Source organism: Pleurodeles waltl, chromosome 8, assembly GCF_031143425.1.
Source record: "Pleurodeles waltl isolate 20211129_DDA chromosome 8, aPleWal1.hap1.20221129, whole genome shotgun sequence".
Classification (NCBI taxonomy): Eukaryota; Metazoa; Chordata; class Amphibia; order Caudata; family Salamandridae; genus Pleurodeles; species Pleurodeles waltl.
Window position 1 is genome coordinate 159601717 of NC_090447.1, and position 27211 is coordinate 159628927.

At 42.1% G+C, this 27211-nt stretch overlaps 1 protein-coding gene across 2 annotated transcripts in view; it reads right to left on the reverse strand.

Annotated features, from left to right (window-relative positions):
* Nucleotides 1–317: 317 nt before the first annotated feature.
* Nucleotides 318–27211, reverse strand: part of RAB38 (RAB38, member RAS oncogene family) — a 316666-nt gene continuing 289772 nt past the window's right edge. For both annotated transcript variants that reach the window (XM_069203999.1, XM_069204000.1), the window contains one exon: nucleotides 318–530. In XM_069203999.1, coding sequence (XP_069060100.1) covers nucleotides 378–530 — 153 coding nt within the window. In that variant the 3' untranslated portion in view covers nucleotides 318–377. The remainder of the gene's footprint in view (nucleotides 531–27211) is intronic.

Consider the following 27211-nt stretch of genomic DNA (forward strand, 5'->3'; position numbering starts at 1 on the left):
GGAGCTGCTATTTTATTTTTTTTCGCTCTAATTCTTACTTTGTGTCGTGAACTTTTTTTAAGGGAACTTTAATATGGAATGTTGTGTACAATAGGATTGTGTTATTATTGATTACCAAGTCCACTTTCTTTTAGGCTGGTTTTAAAAAAGACTGCTATTTTTACTGAATGTAACATATTTATAACATTGGTGTCTTTATAATGTTCTATGGATTGAAATATCCGAGATAAACAAATGACTACTACCACTGTATGTGATCATCTGATCCAGAGACAGTATGCCACTTAAAAATAAGACACGCAGGACAATCAACAACGTACAGCCACAGTATGTTTATTTATGTTTTTATTATAATTTTTATTCTTGATGAAGCTCCATTAGGATTTGAAGCAGGAAGCACAGTTAACAAGTTTGGAGGAATTCATTTGTGGTTTTACAACGTCGGGCTCTGCAGACTGAGTCAGATCACTCTCATTAGCGATAATGTGTTTCACCAAACATCTGGAAGCTTCATCAATGTTAATATTGTCCTGGAAGACAAAAGAATACGTGAATGAGTCCTTGAGCAATATGGTGAGACCCGTTCATTAGCAGAAAACTGCTGACGTTCCTTGAGATGTTTCCTGACATTGGTAAAATGCTAGGGTAAACTACAAAACTTACACAATACGCACTGCACTCGAATGGCTGAGAGATGGGTAGAGAGTAAAGAATTAAGGAAAGAATGAATGATGGATGGATTAATGAATGAAAAGGAGAACTGCGGGTGAAAAGACTGAAGACATTCTGAGAGGATTGAATGAGGGAAGGAAGGAAAGATGGATAAAGGAAGGGAGGAAAGAGGAAAGTAAGGATAAACAGGCGTGGGTAGGAGAAGGCAAGGTAGAAATCGGGAAGGAAGATGTACTGAAGGTAGGACGGAATAGAAAATGTAAAAAGCAGGAGAGATGAATCTAAGGAATAAGAAAGAAAAGTGGGAGGGAGGAAGGATGTATGAAGGTAATACGGACATGAATAAAGGACTGAAAGGAAGAGGGATGGATGAGGGAGCGAGGGTATGTGGGGATGAGAGGGAGGGTACTGAAGCAAGGAAGGAACTAAAAGAATGGAAGAAAGCAAGGGAGGAAGGCAAAAACAAGGGAAGGAGGCAAAAAGGAAAGCAGGATTACATTTCTATATATTCAATAGCAGCAAAATACCTATCACTCATTAGTTAATCATAATTATTGTTAGTTAACTGTGGAACACAGGTTTGCTCCTTAAATCTGTGTGCGTTTCCTACAATATTTCCGGCATGCATCAGGGTGTATGTAATCTGCTAGAGAACAACAGCCTGTGTTAAAGTTAGCTAGTGAAAGTCTTTTCACTTTACCGACATTAATGAAGGCATAAGTAAATGACTACAGTTTTCTATACGCCTAGAGCAGATTTAGGGCCAGATGTACAAAGCATTTTTCTGGAGGCAAATGGCCCAATTCCGAGAATCCGGCAGTTTGAGACCAGAAACGCGCTTTTTCTTATTTTCTAAGTTCAAAATGCAATTTGGTAACTTGTAACTGAATTACATTTTGCATATGCAGTTCAGTTTTTGGAAGGGGCATGTTTAGGGCGTCCCTTCCAAATACCGAATCGGTATGGTCTGTATTACTGTTCTGCGAACGAATACTGGCAGCAAACAGTTATGCTTTACCACCAGTTTAAACTGATGGCAGCCCATTCCCCTTTGAGAATGTAAAAAAAAAATGACCACTGCCTTCTCTTAAAAAATGAAACTGCAAAGTTTATTTTTTTCTTTTTAAACACATCCTATGTCCCTTTAAGGAAACCGAGCTGCATTTAAAAAAAGACTGCTTTATTTAAAAGCAATCAAATACATGGTGGTCTGATGGCTGTGCTCCTACTGGATCGCAAATTACAACCTACCTCAAGAATATGCATTTGAGACCCACTAGGAATTTTTAATGAAACTCAAAAGACTTTCATACATTAGGAATACCGATTGTCTAATTGCGATTTGGAGAGAATCGTTTAAAGAAATCAGTATTCCTAATGTTAGTGGAAGGAGCGTGGATTTTTAGAGTTTAAAGAATGGAGACACTGGTTATTGGGTAAGGACACACATACCTTGTTCAGATATGGGAGGAGAATGATGCATAAGGTAGTAGAAAAATGCATCACTCAAAGGACCTGATTTACAAAGGTAAAGTTACACATTTGTGTCCGTTTATTCTTTATCGGTAGTCACAAAACTGCAATTTAATAGTAACTTTTTGACTGTGTAGACTCTGCATTTGGGGCGGAATACTCCACACATAAAAAGATAGGGCAAGCATACTCACACCAATTCTCTCAAGTGTTTTATATTTTATGCAGTTCTATTTAGCATTAGTTCTCATAAGTAAACTTGTTTGCAATTTAACATAAGTACAGCCAATTCATTGTAGTGTTAGTGCTCATAAGTAACGTTGTTTGATATCAATTATTAAAGTAGGACGTGCCAGATATCCCTGGATATGTGTTTCATGCTAGTTACAATCCATCATCAGAGAGCATAATACTTCCCCCTGGATTTGTAAGCCACAGGTGATTTCCCTCTTATAAATTATGTTGACTGTCAAATGCTATCAACTTTCCTCCATAAAAATAGCCGTACCACAAATACAGCTATTATTCACAAAGCAAATAGGGCCACAAATATGGAAGAGTTTGCTCTATATAGTTAGCCAACACAGTTTGTTAGTAATACTACTTGAACGAGTGATCATATTTAGGAATAAAACCACCAAATACACACAACAAAGGAACCTTGGCTCCAGATTGGCACCTGGCCTCAAAACACCAGCATACAAAAAAATATAGATGGACATATTTTCGTGGTCAAGCAGCAAACTAAGGAATTCAATATCCCTAAACATAAGATCCATGTATATTTATCTCATCTTCAGACTATTCAAGAGTTGACTCTTTCTTACATAGCCACCATACTCAAACACAAATTTATAGCCTATGCCTGTGTCTGTAAACATTTATTAGTTAATTATATGTATGTATTTAGATATGTGCATATATTGTTTTACACTTAAAATATATATAGGCCACTGCATAGTTTTCATATAAGTTATTTGATTAGATTCTTATGGGTCTCGATTTAATGTTATCTATCACAATATGTTCATGTGATTACAGCAATTGAATCTTTAGGTGCTTCACTATTAAAATAACAAATATATAAAAATGCACAAATAAATTAGCTTCACATACAGCAACACTTAACAGTCTGTGTTTTGGCTATCTGTTCACACATGTGCTTATGGTATTTTATAAAATAAAAGTATATATCTAAATATATTATCTTCCTTATACATGTATACCCTTTCTATGTGGTTATGTATCTATATATTTATTACTTTACTTCTATTGTAGAAGGAAAAAAGAAGGAAAATACCTTTAACTCTCTTCTATGCAATACTGTATATCTCATCCTATACCTCTTTCGATACAGCCTCTACCTCAACTGTCTGACTCATCCCAAATCTCATTCCACAACTATGATCTTCCAAATAACCCTTTCTAGACCCTTCCTTCCTCTATCCCTCCTTAGCTCACCACAAATCTCATTTTACTATTATGATCTCCCAAAGAACCCTTTCTAGATTTAGCCCCCCATTGACTCATCCCAAACCTCATTTTACTACTATGATTTTCCTAATCCTCTTCTAGACTATTCCCTCCTCTATCTCTCCTTTGACTCACCTCAACCTCATTTTACCTCTAGTCCTCCATTATCCTATTCAATCAACTAACAGAATCACATGTCCACAGCTCAAATTAACAACTTACATTTCCCTATGCTATCCACCACTAAATTAACAACATATATTTCCCTATACTAATCCACCACTAATCCTTTTTGGGTTCCGGAGTAGTGTGCTACTCCCCAAAAAGCACTTCAAGGCCTCATCGTGGGTAGTAAGTGCTATATAAATATATTTACAATTTCAATTACAACCTTGACTGACAGATGGAACGATAGCCTGATCAATCAGCAGAGATTCTGGCCTATTCTGTCCTCACCAAAAAAACTTACTTAGAGATCCCCATATGTCCTATGGGAAATTCTATGCTTTCAGTGCATTCTCTGATGAGGTGCATGCACTGAATGCAGAGGAGCATGGTAAGCATGCACCATGTGCCTTTGGTCTTGCTCAGTATTCTTTCTTGGTTTTCTGAAACAAACTTCAAAATCAGAAGTTTGTTCCAGACAAAACTGAACAACGAGCCTGATGTGCTGAGAGTGCAACAGGGCTATCAATCAAATTCCATCCATAGGACTGCCACGCTGTCCTATGCTAAATAAGGTGTTTCAGAACAGTCATGTAACACAAGGAGAGCTGGGTTAAGGGCTTCTTCTGTGAGAGTAAGCTTAGCCTTCACTGATAGAAATCCAGTTGGTCGCCTACCTCTAAATGGAGCTGGTGGCAAGCAAGGTTGTGACATACTATAAATGACTCTGAATGACACCTGTTGTCCCTACTATATGCAGTGTAGCAATAGTTTAGACCTAAACCCAAAATTCACATTTTTTGCCAGTGAATTGTCTGGAAAATTCCCAGAGCATAGGAGAATTTGGTATGACCAGCTACTACTCTGGCTGAGTGTTTTTCAGGTTTATATTTTCAGAATATCATATACCTAAATACTATCTCATTTGCAAATCATGTCCTAAATATTGTTTACAAAAATGTCTTCCCTTTAGGTGTATATTTTCTATTATTAGCTGGCATGGGAGGAATTTATTGTAAAAGACATTTAGGACAATTTGTTTGTCAGAAAATATTATGACAAAAATATGCATTTTTACTGGCCTGTTTTGTGTGATGTTGCAACAGTAGTTTATTGTCTCAGTTATACCTGTGCCACTTTGATTCATTAGGAGTTGATATATTTTCTCACACAAACACACACCCACACACAAACACACAACCGGTCCAAGGATGATCTCTTAAATTGTGGAACCTCCCTACACTGAGGGCTGTGAACCAGGCTTTAATGGACTGCAGGTCCAGTACAGCACATACAGTGGCATGCATTTAGTGTGAAGCGTAATAACATATATACCTGTATGGCTCAGTCCAGACCTCAGTGGAGATGAAGACTTAGGTATGGGCTGCCTTATCAATTATCTCTGAATTCGATCATCTGCATTGTTAAATTCCAATTCTCCCGAGGCAGATAATGACTATGTGAACCAATTGCAGCATATAGCTTTTTTCGTACATTAGTCAAAAAATAGCCTGATTGAGCAAATACAAAATCACCAAATATAGGTAAAATGTACTTACATGCTCAACATAATCATAATATCTACTTCAGCATTAAGCTAAGTGCATTTGGAGGAAACAGTTGGTAGGGGCAGATTACTCTACATTTGACAAAAATAAATGGACACAAAGTGACTCATGAAACTGAGCAATAACAATACTGCACCATATGTACGCACAACAGAACTGCATAACTGCACTTCCACTTGGACACCTGCAAAATCTAAAAGGCACCAAATGAGCTGTTAGCAGTGCGGCCAATTCCATGGTCACAGAAATGGCTACATCATCGAAATATGTTTAGAGGCAGTATTACAGATGCAATCCGTTTGGGGAAATAAACTTTATTGGGAACAGTTTGTAGACCATTAAAATGTTGGTATTTCATTATGTTTGAGCACTCACAGTTTAATAGGAGAACAATTTGTTTCAATCTGCTTTGTGTAAAAAGGGTGAGAGGATAAACTGATGGAATGCATGCTCCCTTTCTTTTTTGCACCATTAAGGGAAGCTCAATAACACTAGGGAAGCGGGGCACTTAATGAGTATCTGGCTTTAATGCTGCCAAAGAAAAATCTCTTGAACAAATGATTATTAATACATACAATACATAGTGAAAAGAAAATGTAGAGAAGAATGCCTCGGTGAAAATTAAAAAAATATTAGATCTTTAATAATATATACAAAAGCATAATCATAAAAAAATACTATCCAAACATATTTGTGCTAGTAAAAAAGGCATAAAACAGCCAAAATACACATATATCTCCATACACAAAGATAATATTTTTAAAGAAGATGAACAACAGGGAAAGTGTGTTAAGGAATGGTCTGCTATCTCAACAATCCAATCTCACTCCACCTGATCAAAAAATCATACAACATGTGTAACGTGAAATATTGAGAAGTATTGAAGTATTGAGAGAGAATAGTCTGGCTAAGCCATTATGCCTCTTAAAATGTGAAATGAAAGGGTGGTTGTTTTTCTGCTTAACGAAAATAAATGTTTTTATCTTAACGTGGTGCTCTGAAAATTGTATGATCAGAGTGCATAAAATAATGCAATGTGTTATGTATGCTATATTTTACTATTCAAAAGTATGTATGTTAGAATTTTTTTGAATCAACATTCTTTATAATCACCATATATTTGACTTAAGAGACTTATATAATTCAGTTGACTTAAAAGAGTATTTGTGTGTGGTTAAATTGACCGCAGTGAAGACCTATACATATATTTTGTGTGTTTTAACATTCATTGTGCAGTCTGTTCCTGAATGTTTTTTGAAGCAGCAGGTGTTAGGATCAGAGACTGAGTTAATAAGGGAGTTAGTTGTTTCAGAAGATAAGAAAAGCCTGACGGAATGCTTATCGAGGATGTGAGGCAATTCCTAGAGTGGCAGCTGTAACTCTTGTGAAATTCCACAGCGTGAAAGTGTACCAAAGTCAACACTGAAATCCAGAAGGCCGAAAAGCCAATTAAATATGTTTGATTTGTGGGCATGTTTTTGAACAAGGAAAGATTTTGTTCATGAGACCATTCTTTAAACAAACAAGATTTAAGTGTGGTTTAGTTAGCAGTGAGATTCAGATACCCTCTGCCCTTAGCTGAGAGCAGACCTATGTAGATACTTCTACTGAATTTCAAAGTGGATTCATGCCACCATAAGTCTCTTGATGAAAACTTCTCCAGATAGTTCTGCCATGCTGACTACTTTCTTGAACCTCTAGAATTTTAGCATAGTTAGGATTTTAGATTAAATGGTTAGACAGGAAAATTTGTATTCATACTCAATGCATCAACTGTTTTCCTTATTTTCAGCATTATTCCTATTGAATTAGTGGTCCTTTACATGTTAGTTAAATTTCATATTGTGCGTCTTTTTGATTCGCCTTTGTGTATTCTGTTTATCTATACAATGATTTTGAGACTCACATATGTATGTTTGACTTTGAGTATAAAAAAAGCCCATTGAACTATCAGTTGGTCTTAACATTTGGATCTGTGACTATTGTGCTACATTGAAAATATTTTCAGTAATTTGATTTATTGTGTCCTCACCGTTCAGAACAGAAAAGCAAAATGCATCGGACCCCAGAAGTTAGAATTAGGGCCCAGAGCTGGATAGATGGCAGCAAGCAAGGATGATTCCCCTTCTGAAATGAGGAGAACTGGAATTAGGTGCTAAAATAGCTATTTCCCAGTACCCAATTTAGAGACTTGTATCCAGACATGGAAGATCAGCGGAATCGTGGTGATTCAGAGGAAAGTTGTAAGGAAGCAGATGAGTGAGTATTTACAGGGTTGCAGATTGCTGCAGTTGTGTGTAGGTTGTGGTGATTATATGAAAAGTGGTGTCTTGCAACGATGTTTTTACATATGTGTGAGTGCGATGATTCATAAAGACATTGAAGAGGTTTTTGGGTCCGACATGGCCTAAGATCCTGGAACAGTGAAGTCATACTGGCCTTGATGACACCCGCAGGTCAAGGTTTCACCAGAAGTGATTGAGAATTTTCTTGTGTGTTTGAAACTATTCATTCTAGTAGAGCAGACAAAGGTTTGTATTCTGTGTGTGTGTGTGTGAGACTCCGGAGAGAGCTTGCAGACTGTGATGGAGGGGGACTGGCGTGAGGAGTTACGTCTATGTCGTAGTGCGCCACGCTGGTATAGGTCAGTTGGCGTAGTGCTGCTATTGGTGATCATCATATGGTGGAGCGCTGCAATTGGCTGCGTTGAAGCAAGAAATTATGGAAACAATATTGTTTTAATTGTGATTGAAGTTTTGTGAAAATTTGTTGAAAAATGAAATGTTTTAAAGTTTTGTGAGACCTGTTCAGAGGTGATGCTCATATTCCTAATAGAAAGGGTGAAGCAGCCCCTCTGGAAGGTACTCCTGGTCAGCATAAGGAGAATAATTATTTTAAAATGAAAAGGGGGTCAAGGTGATTAGTACCGCACCTTCATCTTAAGTTCTATATATATGATTTATGGCACTTTAGGTGCGCAGGTCTTGAGGACCAACCCCCTAGACTTCAGATAACCAGAAGGCTCATAACATTGAAAGGAAGACCTGGCACATCCAAGTATCCATTAGTATCCAAAGAAGTATTATCCCATATCTTCACAAATCACATTATTCAGGAATAAGTTCTTATGAAATCACTTGTTCTTTATTCATCCAAAATGACAATAGCTAATCCATATCCATAGCCAACGCGTTTCGTCCTAACGGACTTCTTCAGGGCTCAAGAAAGACGCAAACAGTCACAGCTCAAATCGGCAAATTGTTGTCATTTTGGATGAATAAAGAACAAGTGATTTCATAAGAAATTATTCCTGAATAATGTGATTTGTGAAGATATGGGATAATACTTCTTTGGATATTAATGGGTACTTGGATGTGCCGGGTCTTCCTTTCAATAAGGAGAATAATGTAGGGATTCATATGTGTATTTGGCTTGGTCAATGATACAAGATCACAGCAAAGGATGGCCCATTGAGATTTCCACAGTATGGAACATTTAATTTGAGAATTATCAAAACTTTGGGAAGGTTGTTGTACGAAATGAAGCCACCTCCTAGACCTGCACAATGCAAAGCACTTAATGCTTGGAAACGTGCTGCTCATGCCAAAAAAAGAGAAGCAATACCAGGGTAGAGCAAGAAAGCTATGCATTCCTATGCAGATGCTAGATGGGATGCTGAGCAGAAGAGGTGGAGGATAGGTCTGATGGAAAAGTTGAGCTGCATCTGGCTTTGACCTTAGATTTGACTGAGGAAGAAGGGGAAAGAAAGATAATTAGAAAATGAAAGGAGAAGAAACAAAAAGAGCAGGATGACATGAGTATAGATGATGATGACGATTCTGGAGGTAGTCTTTTGGATGTTTTAATATCTGAACAACAAAACCGTATGATGAAGCTAGACGTGGAAGTGCTAATAATGATATTGGAGGAAGTGGCACAATTACCTTCCCTACTGTCCCAGATAGGACAGCTCTTAGTCCTGTGGAACTTTTTCCCACTAATGTTTTGTGTGAACTAAGAAATGAGGGTTTGAGAGAATGTGTCCGGGTTGATTCTACCGTGAGTACTGTTGATACTCTCACAGGCCCAGTTCCTATTGGCCCCCTAGTTCCTATGTATAAATCAGAAGTATCTGGGAGGAACACCTGCAATCTGGCAGTACTGGATAATGTTGCAGGATCAACGAATGCTGCAAATAATTCAGATACAAGAGAATGTGTTCCTCTGATTTCTACACATACAAGCACTTCACATGCAACAAGTGCAAATACGACTCTGCGTATGTCAGGATGCACTTCAATCAATCAATCAAATAATTTCTTAAGCGCACTACTCACCCGTTAGGGTCTCAAGGCGCTGTGGGGGGGTTGCCGGTTACTGCTCAAAAAGCCATGTTTTAAGGTGCTTTCTGAAGGTTAGGAGGTCCTGGGTCTTGCGTAGGTTGGTGTGGAGGGAGTTCCAGGTCTTGGCGGCGAGGTTGGAGAAGGATCTGCCGCCGAAGGTGGTGCCTTGGATGCGGGGGACTGTAGCGAGGGTGAGGTCGGCGGAGCAGAGCTGTTGAGTAGGTATGTGGAAGTTTACTCGTTCGATGAGGTAGGCCGGTCCAGTGTCGTGGAGGGCTTTGTGAGCGTGGACGAGGACTTTGAAGATGTTCCTTTTGTTGATGGGCAGCCAGTGTAGGGATCTGAGGTGGGTGGATATGTGCTCGTGGCGAGGGAGGTTGAGGATGAGAAGTGCAGCTGCGTTTTGAATTTGCTGGACTTTTCTTTGAAGCTTGGCTGTGGTCCCTGCATAGAGGGCGTTGCCGTAGTCCAGTCTGCTGCTGATGAGGGCATGGGTGACCGTTCTTCTTGTTTCTAAAGGAATCCATTTGAACGTCTTGCGTATAATGCAAAGGGTGTTGAATCAGGAGGATGATGTGGCGTTGATTTGCTGGGTCATGGAGAGAGATGAGTCTAGAACGATGGCAAGGTTGCGTGCGTGGGCAGTGGGTGTTGGGGGTGGTCCGAGGGTGGTGGGCCACCAGGAGTCATTCCATGCCGTCTTGTTGGGGCCGAAGATGATGATTTCTGTTTTGTTTGAGTTTAGTGTGAGGTGGCTTGCTGTCATCCATTTGACGATGTTGAGGAGTCCGGCGTGCAGGTTTATCTTGGTGGTGGCTGAGTTCCTGGTGAGGGAGATGATGAGCTGGGTGTCGTCTGCGTATGAACTGATGGTGATTCCGTGGGGGCGGAAGATGTTGGCGAGAGCGGCCATGTAGATGTTGAAGAGGGTGGGGCCGAGGGAGGATCCTTGGGGGACCCCGCAGATGATCTTGGTGGCTGGAGACCGGAAAGGAGGGAGGCGAACTCTTTGGGTTCTTTCGGCGAGGAAGGAGGTGAGCCAGTCCAGGGCCTTGTGTCGAATTCCAGCGTCAAAAAGGCATGCACGGAGGGTTTGGTGGCATACAGTGTCGAATGCTGCGGAGAGGTCTAGGAGGATGAGGGCGACGGTCTCGCCCTTGTCCACTCTGGTCCTGATGTCGTCTGTGCAGGCGATGAGGGTGATCTCAGTGCTGTGGTTCTTGCAGAATCCAGACTGGGAGGCGTCAAGTATGTTGTTTTCTTCTAAGAAGTGAGACAGTTAGGCGTTGACTATTTTCTTAGAGACCTTTGTGGGGAAGGGGAGAAGAGAGATTGGACAGTAGTTCGTGAGGTCTTCCGGGTCTGCTTTGGTTTTTTTGAGGAGAGCGTTGACTTTGGCATGCTTCCAGACGTCTGGGAATGTTGCGGTGTTGAAGGAACTGTTGATGATGGCGCAGAGCTAGGGAGCCATGATTTGCCTGGCCTTGTTGAAAATGTGGTGGGGGCAAGGGTCTGTAGGGGAGACTGAGTGGATGGAGTTCATTGGTTTTGCAGATTTCTTTGTCATTGGTGGGGGTCCAGGTGTGTAGTTGCTTGGTGTGGGAGGGTGTTGTGTTGTTGGTTGTGTCGGTGGTGGTGATGGTGGGAGCTGGTGCTGTGAAGCTGTTGTGTATGTCTGCGATTTTGCAGTGAAAGTAGTTGGAGAGGGAGTTGCAGAGGTTTTAGGAGTGTGCAGGGTCGATGGTGCTTGATTTGGGCTTGGTGAGTTCTTTGATGATGGCAAAGAGTTCCTTGCTGTTGTGTCTGTTGTTGCCTATGCGTTCTTTGTAAAAGGACCGTCTGGTGGTCCGGATGAGTTGGTGGTCTTTGCGCATGGCTGTTTTGAGGGCAGAGAAGTTGCTCATTGAGGGTTCTTGGGGCCAGGCTTTCTCGATTTTACTGCATTCTCATTTGGAAGTCTGGAGTTCTGTGGTGAACCAGGGGGCGGTTTTGACGAGGTGGGTTGTTGTTGTTTGTTTTCAATGGGGCGAGGGAGTCTGCGCAGGTTGTTAGGCATTGTGTGAGGTTGTGGGCGGCGGTGTTGGGGTCGTTGGTGGTGGGAGGTGGAGCTTGTGTGAGGTTGGCGATCCGGTGTTCTTTGGAGATCTTGTTCCACTTGCGGGAGGGTGTAGTGTGTTGTTGGTGGTGGGTTTCATGAAGGAGAAGTGGACGCAGTGGACGCACTTCCATGGGCTCGTACCAGAAGACTCCCAATCATGCCATTCCTGTACGAGAACCACCTTTGAATTTGGGAAATGGTGCTTAGGCAAATGATTCTGCACCCAAGATCCCTGTTGTAACTAGAACTATTAGTGCGAAGGAGATAGACAAATAGTTACATTTTTTTATGGAAACAATCCATCGAAAGAGAGTATGAGTACAGAAGTGAGTCAAGGAACACTTCCACCAACACTGTGAGAAAGAACTCTGGATGTGGTAAAGTTGACAGTAAAATTAGACGCAATGATTGTCAGAAATCTTGGTTTAGAATGATTGGAAACTTATCAAAAAGATGAGCTTGCATTTATGTGTAGGGATATTTCTAAGTGAATGGGTCAAGTTCATGATAAATTAGCAGAATTGACTCAGAAATATGAGGTTGATGTAGATAAGACTAAGGGTCTCCAGAAGAGGTATTGAGTGTGTTTTCGTGAAAAAAATATTGCTGAAATAAGAACACCAAGACTGAAAACCCAGATTAAAGAATGAATTAGAAATGTTAGGAAATTGAATGAGTTAGATAAATGGGAGAATAAATGCATTAAAAAAGGGAGGTAATGAAGCATTCAGGTGAGCCGCCTCCAGTAGGAGCAGAGGGAGGTGTTACGACCTTCCCTTTGAGAGAAGTGCCTGGTGGAGGATATGTGCCATGGAGCAGAAGTGACCATGCATCATTCATCAATGATTTCCCAAAATTACGAGAGAAGCCTGTGAAGTGGTATCGACAAGTTGAAAGATTTGAGAAAATATCACAGGTGTGAATACGTTGTTTGGTATTTTCGTCTCGGGTGACTTGTGGACCAAGTGTAAGATAGCTGTTCGATGGCCTAGATGGGATGGACTAGAAACACATTAACAAAGGGTCCTTCACCATTGGCAATGAAGAAATATCAGGAGGTCCTAACATTCCTGAAAGGGAAAAAGCCTCCTCAGGATGTTGATTGGGTCAAAATTGATAGAACAACTCAAGAATCAAAAGAGTCCATACGTGTTAATTATGAGAGGTTGTTGCGGGCATTCAAACATTACAGTGGTATGGAGACATTAGAGGCAAAAGGTATGGGACATTTTGTGTCAAGGTTTGTGACAGGGTTGGGGCCAGAAATTAGCATGATCTTTCCACAACATTTGATCTGTTGGGAGAATAAGTCTATTGAGGATATTCTGCGCTACACAAAACAATGTCATGCTGACATAGAGATGAAGCAGATAAAGTTGAAGGAAAAACTGATGGTTGCTCAAATGAAGGCTGCACATAGAATTAGCCATACATCCCTTGTTGTAAACCATGTAGGTACAGTGCAAGGTGTATGCAACAAAAAAATCCCATGCAAGGTAGAGTTTGAGGAGTCCCTATTGATCTAGGTTCAGGGATATATGTAAATAGTCTAATAAGATCAACTCCATGTCACATTTGCAATAGAGTGGGACATTGGAAATTGGAATGTCATTTAAATCCAGCCAATCAAGTTCAGAATGCTAGATTTGTACTTTCTCAGAATAACAATTTCAATCAGATGCAGGGAGTTCAGAGACCTAAAAGTTAACATTTTAATGTGACCCAAACTCCTGTGATGCAAATTCCTCAACCTCATATGCCACAGCAAAATGCTGTTGGATCCCATCACAATACGAATCAGTATTTGAGAACTAACACAAATTTGACACAGGATAATAACCCATTTCAACAATTTCCCCTGTTTAATTTAAATGAGGGTGATAGCTCTGATCAGTCAATTTAATGGTGCCTGAGGGGGGAGATTACTGCATACTTGGTGCAGCCCTAGAGGGGGACCAGAGTGGACAATTTATTGACAGTGAGGTGGATGGCCATCCCGTGTCAGTTTTTGTCGATACTGGTGCAACCCATTCTACTTTGAGAACAGTAGAAATCCCAAAACTACCCCTCTCATGAAAAACAATCCAAGTTGTTGGTGTAGAGAATAAACAGATGACTGCTCAAGAAACTGCCCCGGTTAAGATGAAAATAGGATCTTTTGAAGACAAACATAAATTTATCATATGTGATCGTAGTCCAGAAAATCTCTTGGGAATAGATTTACTTACAAAACTTAATTGTGTTATCTTTTGCACGCCACATGAAGTAGAAGTGCAAATTCATGATGAAGACACAGTTTTTAAGCTAATGAAAAATGAACTGTGTTGCATGATGCCGCCATTGCTAACACTTGATTTACCACCAGACTTGAGAAAAACCAACAAACATGAGATGTGAGATTTTACGGGGAAGGATATCAGACTGATCAAAGGTGCAGAACCTGTTCAAATCTCGATCAAGCCTAATGCTGAATTCCCAAGAACCTTGCAGTATAATCTGACATCAGAAACAATTGCTGGGATAACTCCTGTGACTGAGTCCATGATACAGCATGGAATTCTGCAGGTGATAATGGAAGTCCTTGTAATGCTCCCATAGTGGACTATCAGAAACCAAGTGGCAAATATAGGATTGTACAGGACCTGAGGAAAATAAATAACTTTGTTGTTCCTTGCTACCCGATGGTACCGAATTCCACTGTAATATTGTTTCAAATTCCATGTGAAGCCGAGTAGTTCACAGTCAATTATGTCTGCCAGTCCTTCTGTTCGATATCGGTGCATAAGGACAGACAGTCTCTTTTTGCATTTTGACTCAGAAATAGGGTCTTAGCATGGTGTTGGGTCCCACCAGGGTATACTGAATATCCATCTATTTTTAATCAGATTTTAAAGAAAAACATGGCATCTTTAGTCGTGCCTTGTATCTCAGTCTTGATTTAACATATTGACGACCTCATGGTGGCGTCAAATACTCAAGAAGCTTGCAAACAAGACTATCTTCCAATACAGAGCCACCTGGCTGACAATAGACATAAGGTGCCATCAGGAAGTAGCAGTATTGTCAAAAAGCAGTTTAATATCGTGGACACCACATTGAGAAGGGAGTGAGGAAAGTCTTACAGGAGCCAATTTCAGCCATACAGAAGATGAGTCTGCCAATTACACAGAGGGTAGTCAGGATGTTTTTGGGAATGGTGGGCTAGTGTAGACAGTGGATACCCAACTTTTCCCTGATGACCAAGCCTTTACAGAGGCTAATAAACAAGGATGTGTCCAATCCGGTATGATGGGACAGCAACTGTCTTTTTACATTTCTGGGGCTGAGAGAATATCTCTGTCTTGTCCCGGCTCTAGGGATGCCCAATTATAATAAATCTTTAGTACTTTTTTGCAGTGAGAGGGATGGGTGCTCTCTTAGTGCTAACTCAAATGCATAGAAATGCTAGAAGACCCCTGGCTTGTTTTTCCCCTATATTAGATCCTGTTGCTTTTGTATTACCCAGCAGCCTTTAATCAGTAGCAGCAGTCAGCACAAGCAGATAGAGGTGTGAAATTATTGTTATGGGTCAGCCGTTAACTGTGCAAGTTCTACACTCATACAGCTTTTACTGACTCGAACTAGAAGGCAACATCTGACAAGAATGCAACTATTAAACATTGCAGGATTTTGAATCCGGCTACCATGTTGCCAATATTGAATCGGAATTCGCTGAAGATTGTGAAGGAGAGCACGATTTTGTTGATGTTACTGAACTGTGCACCAAACCGAGACCAGACATCTAAGATGAACAATTATTTGAATCTGATTATGTCCTCTATGTTGATGGGTCATGCTTAAGAGATAGAGGATGAAGTCTCCTGGCTTCAAGGAATATTCTCTGTCCAAGTAGCTGAATTGATTGCTCTTACCAGACAATGCTGTGCTTCTGATCAATTGAGGGTGACAATTTTTACAGATAGTCAGTATGGCTTTGGTGCCTTTCATGACTTTGGACAACAGTGGTCTCAGCGAAGTTTTATGATGTCTTCTGGATCTCCGATCCGGAATGGCAAACAGGTGGGAAACTTCTTCGACGCACTACAATTGCCTGAGCAGATTGCAGTGGTTAAGTGCCCTGCACATCGTTCTGGACATGATCATGTGACTTTGGGCAATAGGGACGCTGACAAGGTTGCAAAGTACTATACACATAATGTTTGCACATTTAATGGAGAATTCACAAATGAAGGAATTGATGGGACTAACTTTAACCTCTTGCTGACAAAAGTTGATACCTGGGATGAGGCAAAGAGACTTCAGGAGGAAGTGTCTGAGGAGGAACAACAGAGCTGCTTTAGAGCAGGTTGTGTCAAGAGAGATGATGACATTTGGGTTTCAATAAATGGACGACCGGCATTGCCTAACAGTCTATTGCCTCCTATGGCTAGACAGTTCCATGGGCCAGCTCATATTGGAACGGATGCAATGGTGAGATTGTTTAGACAGACTTGGTTCAATCCTAACTTTCAGTTAATGGCTGAAGCAATGTTTCATAGATGTGTTATGAGTCAATAGCACAACATTGGAAAAGGAACCGCAGTTACATTGAGTCACATAGGTCAGGAGAACCTTTTAACAGAATACAAATTAATTCAATTGAGATGCCTGTTTGCGACATATTGAGATATGTTTTGGTTGTAGTGTGTATTTTTCCCACTGGGTTAAGGCTTACCCAACTAGGCAAAATTATAGTCTCACTGTAGCTAAATTGTTACCAAAGGATCTCATTCCTAGGTTTGGCTTTCCAAATCAAGGAACTCATTTCAACAATGAGGTGCTGAAATTGTTGCACGCAGCTTTGCAAATGGAGCATCAATTACATTGCAGTTACACACCTCAGGGTTCGGCTTCTATGGAGCAAGTCAATGGCATTTTGAAATTCAGACTGGCAAACATGTGTACTTCAACATCATTGAAATGGCGCCATGCTCTGCCTCTTGTGTTAATGAGTTTGCAGACTGTACCGGATCATAAGACTGGACTGCCCTTCCCCCCACTCACAAAATAATAATGGGGAGAGCTATGAGGCTGCCTTCGATTCCTGCAAATGCACTTGTGAATATCACTGATGATATGGTCCTAGACTATTGCAAAGGACTAGCTGATGTGGTGTGTTCTTTGTCGCATCAGGTTGGAGCAGCCACAACACTTCCACCTCAAAAACAATGCCTTGACTTCAATCCAGGTGTTTGGGCCTTAGTGAAGAAACATTTCAGGAAGATGTGTTTAGAGCCTTGCTGGCATGGACAGAATCTGGTGATCCTAGTGACGACAACTGCTGTAAAGTGAGGAGGTCCCCCTGACTGGATACATGCTTCCAAAACTTGCAGTGTTAAGTGTCCCCTCAACACAACAGCACTTGACCCAGAAGAACAAGTGATACAAGAGAATCAACAAGAACAAGACATGCAGGCTGCCTGGGACCAGACTGAGCTAGAAACAACATTTCAACAAGCTGAGGGGGGTCTTGAACAAGTAACATCTAAGATCGAAACAGAGACAATCGAATATTGCCCTGCGATGACTCAGGATCAGACTCCGAAGAAGGAACTAGTGCTGGGAAAGGGTGAGGAAAAAGGCCAAATAAGAAGAAAGCTCTGATCTGAGTGAAAGTGATGGAAAAGGTGTGGTATCAAGGAGATCAAAGAGAACAAGTTTTAGTAATAGGTTTTCTTCACCAGAGTGGACTTACTTTGCACACAGTCACAGACAAAGAATTGTATGCTGTTGCTCAATGAACTTTGAACTTTGTTGATGTTCACATTGTTGAAACCAACAATTATATATTTTGCTGCTGCAGTATTTTCTTTGTTAACAGATCTGATTCTAAAGATGTAATGGAGCTAAACAGGACAAACAAGAGTATGTACATAATAGGTGCTTTACTGCTTATTTCCCTTGTAGTATTAGACTCATCCTAGACCTCCCCAGAAGGGTGCACATCACCCTTCACCTCAGGAATTTCCATTGGCTACCAGTCCCAAAGAGATGCCAGTTTGAGCTGCTCACCTACGCTTACAAGGCACTACACAACGAAGGACCAGTGAACCTCAACAACAGACTGACATTCCACCAACCGACCAGAGGACACTATTCTGGATTCCACTCTTAGGGCAGCTACCCAGTGCATCTGCCGGGCCAACAGCGGAGGCTGCTCATTCTCCCAGTTGACGGCTAAGACCTGAACAACCTGCCCCTGCACCTCAGAGCCTCACCATTGCTCCAACAGCTCAGAAGGGACATCAAATCTTGGATGTTCAGCTAACAGGAACAGGCATTGTGAAGCCCTCAAAACCTCAAGACCCTCACAGGTGAAGCAGTCACGCTATACAAATCCTGAATGATTGATTGATTGAACATGGACAGAAGTAGAGATAAGGAAATAAACAACAAAGACAATGGGTGAGGGGTGGGGAAGGAAGGGAAGAAGCTATGAGGGTGAGAATCTCTCTCTCAGGATGTAATCGCCGAACTGTATCTGGTGAGGTTGTCTATGATCACCAGATACAGTTCAGCGAGTACATCAGTATACCGCGTTTTTACCGCACTGGCACCTGTTATTAATGAATGCCACCCTTGGCAAGGTACTCAGCAAGGGACCCTCAATGACATAGTAGGGGGATTACCCTGAGAGGGAGAGACTGCGTCCCAGTTATATTGTTCCTCCCACACAGGAGAAACTGGACATATGGCTACCTACGAGACTTACGGGTATTTACAAACGAGGAGGATGTATTTCCTGTCAGTTCGCACTGAACAGAGCTTTAATATTTTCTTACAATACTAGGGAGGTCCATCATCTTAAACAATTCATCAACTGCAACACTAGGTTTACTGTCTATTGTATTATCTGCCTATGAGGAAAGATTTATGTGGGTAGCACCATCCGTCCACTCAGGGAACGGATTCAAAAGCATGTAAGAGCTATTCGTAATAACAATCATAGTTATCCCATAGCTGTTCATTACAACATGATGCATCAGAGTTCGGAAGTCCTTAACATTAGATTTCATGGTATTACACATGTTTCTGGCCATCCAAGAGCTGGCGACCGAAATAGGGAACTTAGGAAACACGAAGTGAGATGATTTACTAAATTACGGGCTGTGGATCAGGGGTTAAATGTGGAAAGGAAATTGCATGTTTTCCTGGAATAATTGATTGTGCATTCTGGATAAGTGGGTTCCATATGTTTATTGAGTGAACTGTGTAACCTTGTGTTTTGGGTATATGAATTTGCAATTAAGTAGATTGCTAATGTTTACGTTGATATATTTATCTGCCACATTGAACATTCAACATGTTCCATGATGTTTCTCTCCTGAAATATGTTTGTATTATTGTGACAATGTACCCCCCTTTTCAGTGTACACTAAAAAGAACATATTTGTAGTTTTTAAGATCAGTATATATGTGCTGTATAGTGATCTTGGGACTTCTTTGGAGTGTATCACATCACTGTTGATAAATAATAAAGCACTTAGTTACTGCATGCTGCACACACCTATGGTATTTTGGTGGTTCGCACCAATACGGGGTTAGTTAAAGACAGTGTTTGGTGATGTCTTGGACAATCTCCCTACTTTAAGATGACCAACATTATGATATGATCAGTAGTCCTACTTCAATTTCCGCAGACAGGTTTACCTAAGTACGCTTTGGGGACCTGGTTCATAATGATTTGCAATTAGATGCAGTGGAATTTGCAGCACATACATGATTTTGGTTGCTTGCACTAAGACAGGGGTAGTTAATGATAGCGCTTTGATGGTACTGTGTGTAAGTTACCCACTTCAAGATGGTCACCGTTCTTGATATGATTAGTAGTCCTATTTCAATTGCAGTGGATGAATCTATTTAAGCACGTACCGGGAACCTGGTTTGTAATGGTTCCAGAAAGATGTCGTAGAGCCTTACAGGAAGACTCACACACATTAAGACATGGCGTCTGTACGCTTAGACTACATGAAGGGTAGTATAGTAAAGTTCAGATACATGTGGGGTCACACGAACTCACATAATGACTTGTGTATGTACTGTATGATACGGGTTCTCTGCTCATTACTAGAGGCTTTTTATTTGACCTGTTGCAGACTAGTTATGTTTTTGCTAGAGGCATGCCAGTTACTCTGAGGTTTATGATATGTGATATATGCTACCGTTAGGTGTTGGTGGTCAGTAATACACACATTTTTTCATTGACAGGTCACTGGACGTATCATGGCCCTTGAATTATAACTTTTGATGCAGTATTTCCTTTAATGGTAAACAGTTTTGGACCCACTTTTGAGAAATAATTGATTCTAAGCATATATTGATGTGCAGGGGAGCTACATTACGGATTTGAACATATGATAATGGTCTTTTGATGATTTGCTGGTTAGTAATTTGGATCTGGAGATACTTTTTCTCTGCTCTATATCACAGTGTTTGGTGGATCTAGGTATTCTTTTTACTAGGTTGAGCTCACAATTCTTTTGGCAAAGTTGGCACTATGGGTGTTTCTTACTTGTTTTTACGTAAGTTATAAACATAGGATGATGCTGATATAGGCACTTGGTGTAGGCATTCCACTATCTTGTTGGAATATGATATATGGTCGCACTTGGTGTAGGCATTTCACCATTTTGCCAAAACATGATACACGGTTGATAAAAATTAAGTATATCAGACTTAGGTACACACGGTCATTTTTGTACTTTGCAGCCTTGAGAAAGTCACTTGGTGATGAAACATGTGTTGGCTGTCGAGTGTGAATAATTGAAACGATTATTGGAATATGAACAGGATTGACAATTCACAATAAAAGAAGATTTTGGAGTACAAGAAGGACTGGTCTGAGATTCACATGACCTTATGATTGTCAGTAGTCTTGTTTAACTGAGTGCTGTAGTTGTATTGTTTAGAAATGAAACTCTGCCATACATAATCATGTGAAACCTCAGAAGGAGAAGGAAAGTACACATGTAAAAGAGCTTCAAGCAAACAACAACATTCAATAAATATTAATTCGATAGGCATTCGAATATTCACAATCAGCAACCTTCAATAAATTTTTACACATCATCACAACCCAAATAAAAATCTACTTACGCATGACCATAGACACAAAAGCTTCTATGTATAATATGCAACTATGCCATTGGGCCACTACAAAGAGGTAATGAAGGCACAATCGGCTTCAAGGTTGTCTGGCAAGTAACTAATGACCTGACGCCCTTTATCGCACCTTCCATAAACACCGCGGAAAAACAGACAAGTGCAGGGGGCCTCCTATTACAAGGGCAGCTTACCCATCTGCATATCCTGCCTTCAGGACTAGGCAAAGATTTTCGAAACGCCCTCCCTGAGATGGCCGTCAATTTGGCCACTCATAAATCTAACTTAACTCTGATGGGAGATTTAAATCTTCATATAGATGATACCCCAAACAGGCAAGCCACCATGATCTTACAGGATCTCTTGCCAATTGGTCTTTCTCAAACAGTATCTGGCCCCATGCACACAAAGGGACACCTGCTTGATCTAATTTTCTCTAATGAAGACAGGCAAAAAACTTTGGACGCTGTCCCGGTCCTTGGGTCGGACCATTTTTAAATTCCTTTTAGTATAGTTCTTTTCCAGCCTCCCCTTATCACTGGCCATCTGTCATGTGCAAAAAATTATGTTCTACACTTAACTTGATTGTTCTAAACTCTGTTTTTAGTAATACAAGACCAGTGTTAAACACAGACCCTTCTTTGGCATATGTTGATCTTACGCAATGGATTGCTCAATCACTTGACTCAGTAGTTGTTATATACAAGCAAATTAGGAAATCCCACACCCTACTAGCCCCCGGTAAGATTACTCCTTGACTAGCAAGGCTAAAAATAGGGATATCATTGGGAAATACCATGGCAAAATTAGGGTTGCTAAATCATCGTATTACGATGAGAAGATAAAAATGGCCTTAAACGGGCTGAGAGAGATATTTCAGATTGGAACCTTCTTCTACACAATGTAATGATATTGCTAAATTTTTCAGGAATAAAATAGGTGATACTTACCTCTCTCTCCAGTGTTCTAATCCAGATCCCCATATAAATGTTCGTAATGAGGTCCATTTGGATCCCAATGTGACTCTCACAAGCTTCCCAGACATAACTCTAGAGATGCTTTTAACTCTTTTAAATAAGCCTAAATCAGGTTCCTCTCAGGACCCTGCCCCCCCAGATTTGGCCAATTTTGTTGGGTGTTCTGAACCAGTCTTTGGCAAAAGGAATTGTTTCTATACCATAAAAACAGGCAAAGGTAAAGGCTCTCTTGAAAAAAGGCAAACCTGGACCCTCATGATCCAGGGAACAATAGGCCCATCTCACTTCTGCCTAGTCCAAGTAAAATTATAGAAAGCCATGTTAATAAACATCTTTCAGATCTTCTTGAGAAGCATGACATCCTTCATCCCACTCAGACGGGCTTTACACCCTTGCATGGCATGGAAACCTCCCTTCTGGCGGCAGCAGAAGAGACCAAAATGCTCTTGGATCAGGGAGCCATAGCGGCCATTGTCCTCCTTGACCTCAGCTTGGCCTTCAGTATGGTGAAGCATGAGTTTTTGGGGAAAAACTTCAGAATGTGGTTATGGCAGGCCAAGCTCTTCTCTGGATCCAATCATTCCTTAGCAATAGGACTTTCCAAGAATTTGAGGGAGACTGCAGTTCACGCACCTTTCCTCTCAACTGTGGTGTCCTTCAAGGTTCCTCACTAAGGGCCAGATGTAGCAAAGGTTTGCGACTCGCAAACAGGCAGAATCGCAATTTGCGACAGTGCAAAATCGGAAATGGGATGCAAAAAGCCCATTTCCGACTCGCAAAAAGCGATGGGACCCATTTGCGAGTCGCATCCGTTGCGACCCCATTTTGCGACCCGCAAATAACAAGTCGCAATTTGCGAGTCGCAAACCTTATGCAATTGCAACTCGCAAATTGCGACTAGTCGCAAAAAGCCCAGTTTGCATGTCCCATTTACCACTAACTCAGAGCAGGTGGTAACCATTACCAAAGTATAAAAGGGGACCCAGAAGCCATCTGGGTTACTCAAGATGGCTGAGATATACCTGATAGCAGTGAGGAGGAGAGTCTACGCAGCCCAGCAGAGGAGGAGGAGGTGCCACAGACAGGAGAAGATATATAGAACCAGGCAGACTCTTTTTCAGCAAACTGAAGAGGAGATCTATGACAAATACCGCCTTAGCAGCGCAGCCATTCTAGAATTAATAGATTTACTCAAACCACAGCTAGAACACCAGACTCTGCGTGGCTGCGCCATTCCTACGCATGTGCAAGTACTATGCTCACTGCACCTCTTGGCCTCAGGGAGCTATCAGGGGGTCATTGCTGTGGCAGGTGGGGTAACCCAAAGTGCAGTGTCAAGGTTCCTCAGGGCCTTCCTAGATGCCTTAGTCACGCACATGTCCCACTTCATATACTTACCAAGGAATGAGGCAGAAATGAACAGCACCAAGCTGGACTTTTACAGGATTGCCCACTTTCCCCATGTCATAGGGTGTGTAGATGGGACACACATTCAAATATGCCCCCCTGCAAATCTGGAACACATTTTCCGCAACAGAAAGTGTACCCACTCACTCAACATACAGGTTGTTTGTGATGCCCATTATGTCATCACGGACATCGTAGCTAAGTTTCCAGGCAGTACCCATGACTCATACATTTTTAGGCATAGTGGGATACATCAACACCTGGAACGTGGGGAATTCGGAGACGGTTACCTCCTAGGTGGAGCCATAGACACTTGCAGACATACACACAGGTCACTGTGCACGACTATCTGGACTTCCTAACAGTGTACTTTTGTGCCCAACAGGTGACAGTGCCTATGCTCTCAGGCCTTGGATCATGACTCCGTTTTTAACACCCAGCACTGAATCAGAGAGGCAATACAACAGTGCGCATAAGAGGACCAGGAACCTGATAGAGCGCACCTTCGGACTCCTGAAGGCAAGATTCAGATGCCTCCACCGCAGTGGAGGCGCCCTCCAATACACCCCCATTACCCCATTCAAAATTGTGGTCGCATGCGCCATCCTCCACAACATAGCCACCCGACGTGGGCTACCTCTCACCCCTGCAGACCCAGATCCGGATGATGAAGAGCAAGAACAACCACATCGCCATCATGGGGATAGGAGTATATTGTTAAGTGGAACAAAAATAACTGTTTTATTACTGTAATTAAGAAACTATATACAAGTCGAAATTGTCCATGGGCAGGAAAATGCCAACCAGTCATGTGGCACATTAACGCCATGTGCCACATTTAATGGTCCTGGGTGTTATCTATGATCTCCTGCCCCTCCTGCCAGCCTGGCTGGTCCCTGCTGCGTCCGTGGTGCTCTGCCTACCACTCCTGAGCACCCTGCTGTCAGTGGCAGAGACACTGCTCACTGTTGAGCCCTCCTCACTGTCTTGGGGTGTTTCCCCTGTGGCCCTCGACATTTCCCGTGTCTCCATAAGTTCGATTATGTGGGTGAGACGTCCCAGGCCCCTGGCAACATCCCCAGCAAAATGGCCCATCTCTACTTGCAGCCCAACTGTCCTCCTCGACAGGCCTGTTGTATTAATGGCGAGCCTGCTGATCGATGTGGCCATCCTGTCCAGTCAGTGCATTATCTGCCGACCTCTGCGCCGCCCAGCCTCTGCCTGGGCCAGCAGTCCTCCCGCCAGTTCCCTAATGGCAAGGGCAAGGTCCCCAGTGTTCTGGCACATCATGTCCATGCGTCTGTTGAGGTGCTGCATGCTTGCATGGTTGTTTCGCACAAAGCGGTGCAGCACACCACTGATCCTGCCCAAAATTCTGTTCTGCAGGCGCTGACCACGCAGTAGATGTGCCTCACTGGTGGTTGGAGGAAGTATCCCGGATGCAGACTGCAGCCCAGATGGTCTTGTCCTGCGACGCCTGCGCAGCGGTGGCTGCCCTGTGCTCCCACCTGTGTCCTCCCTGCCTGTTGCTGGGGCAGCTTCTGGCGTGATTGTTGCAGCAGGTGTTGCTACTGCAGGGATGCTGCTGACCGTGCAGGTGGGGGTGCTGGCGGGTCCTGGGGTGTCCTCCTGGGCCTGGGTGCTTGGGGTGTTGGGGGTGTCTTGCTGGAGACCTGTGGGACATGGGGAACAGACTGTCAGTGTCTACTATCTATTGCACACATCCTAATAAACATTTGCCTATGATCTGCCTATTTGACTACATTTCCCATAATGCATCATTCTGGCAATTTCTACCCTGAAATGGAGCTATTTTGGTTGTGCATGCACCTGTGTACATGGTGGGTGGGGGTATGGCATTGATAGGGATACAGGCTTATCACATGGTACTCACCGGTTGATGTGCCGGGCTCTGAGGTGTCCAGGTCCCCAAATCCACACACTGCCTCCTGGTCCAATGTTCCTTCTACCCTTTCTTCCAGGGGTGTGGGTGGTGGCACAGATGATGGTCCCCCTCCTGTGCCTCTCATCTCCCGGAGCCTTTCTGCCACCCTCTCCTTGGCCCGGGAGCGGAGGTCATACCACCTCTTCTTAATGTCCTCGATTGTCCTGTGGCTCACACCCAGGGAATTGATTTTATCCTGTATGACCTGCCAGAGTAGTTTTTTTGTGGCCTCTGGGACATTGAGGGCCGCTCTCCCAAAAAGCTCATCATGGTGCTGACAGCATTCCTCTGTCAGCACCTCCAGCTCCCTCTCAGAAAATTTGAGCTTCCTCTTTCTTGGGGTTCCCTCCATGGCAGCTGCTTTGTTCTGTGTGAAGACTGGCAGTTATAAAAGGGTGTGGTCCTCCCTCCTCCCAGGTGTATTTCTAAACTTCCTGGCTGTGATGTCATCATCATGTGCCAGGAAGTGTTTCCAGAGTGTTCTGGGGTGGTTTCTGGAGTGTTCTGCTGCACCTGCAACCAATTTTCAAGGAAATTGCAATTTGCGACACCTACTCGCTAATTGCGAGTTCGTTTTTTGCACACTCGCAAAAAGCGACCTCGCAATCTGCGGACTCGCACACTGCGTTGCGAGTCCGGCTGCGAGTCGCAAAATCGGATCGCAAAATGCGAGTCGCAATTTTTATTTTTGCTATATCTGGCCCTAAGTCCTACATTTTTCAATGTATATATGCGCCCTTTGACAGAGATGGTGATGGCATTTGGGATCTCAATAGTATCATATAGTGATGATACACAATTGTTTTTTTCTACCAGTCATAGGCAGGATTTCCCTGCAACAACCCTGGGCCCTTGCATCACGCCGGTGGCCAACTGGATGAACTACTCAGCCATAAAACTGAATAGAGAGAAAACCAAACTCTTGGTTTTGGGTAACTCCATACCTCTTTCCCTATGGGCTTCTGATTCTGAATCACTGTTTCGAAGACAGCTTAAAAATTGGGTGTTCACCTGATCACTCTGATTGGTTTTGTCTATGTTAGAGGTTGAACCTTGCACTTTCGCCTCTTAAGTTGAACCTGCAGTATACTGCAGCACTGGGAAGCCTCTGGGCAGCCATGCACTCTACAAATGATGATGATGATGACATCCACCACTGATGAGAAACATATGCAGACCTAGAAGACGTACTGGTACTACTTATTTTGCTACAATGGATATACTATCCTCAATAATGCAGACTAAAACACTAATACTCTGTATAAACTGTACCACTTCATAGTATCTTAATATTTTCACCACTCGTGATGCCCATTTACACCCACTAGTGACAGCAGATGTGCCTAAAAGTATGGCTGATTAAATCTTATTACACCTCACACTGGGAAAAGACAAGGGAGTGGATTTAGAGGGGAGCTTGAAGTGTGACACTCCCAAAAAATGAATTTTTAGCTGGATACTTGAGGTTGGGCGCCCAAAGTTGAGTCTGCTATATCGCTCTTGGTTTTTATCATTGTGAGGCAAGAATGAAAGACAATTAAACAGTAACCTTCCAATTAAACAGCAGAAAGACAGAAAGAGAAAAAGAAAGAAGGAGCGATAGAGCTAAATTGCAAAATGTGAAACCATTTAAACGGAAATCAACACTGGTGTTCCTGTTTATCAAAACTGTCTTATCCTATGTAAATATTTTATTGAACAGAACATACTTTTTCTTTATTATCACATAGGAGTGCTTTTTAAATGTAAGTATGCTGTACAAGCCTCTTATATTTGATTAATTAAACAAATGGGTTGTTGGTTGAGTGAGATGTTAATCCAGCTCAAGCGATAGCCACAATCTCTGTTAGGGTGAACCACAAAAGACACTAAATTAACCTATGCTTAGCCCACTAGTAGCTTGCCACAAACACAGTCAGGCTTAATCTAGAGGCAATGTATAAAGTGAA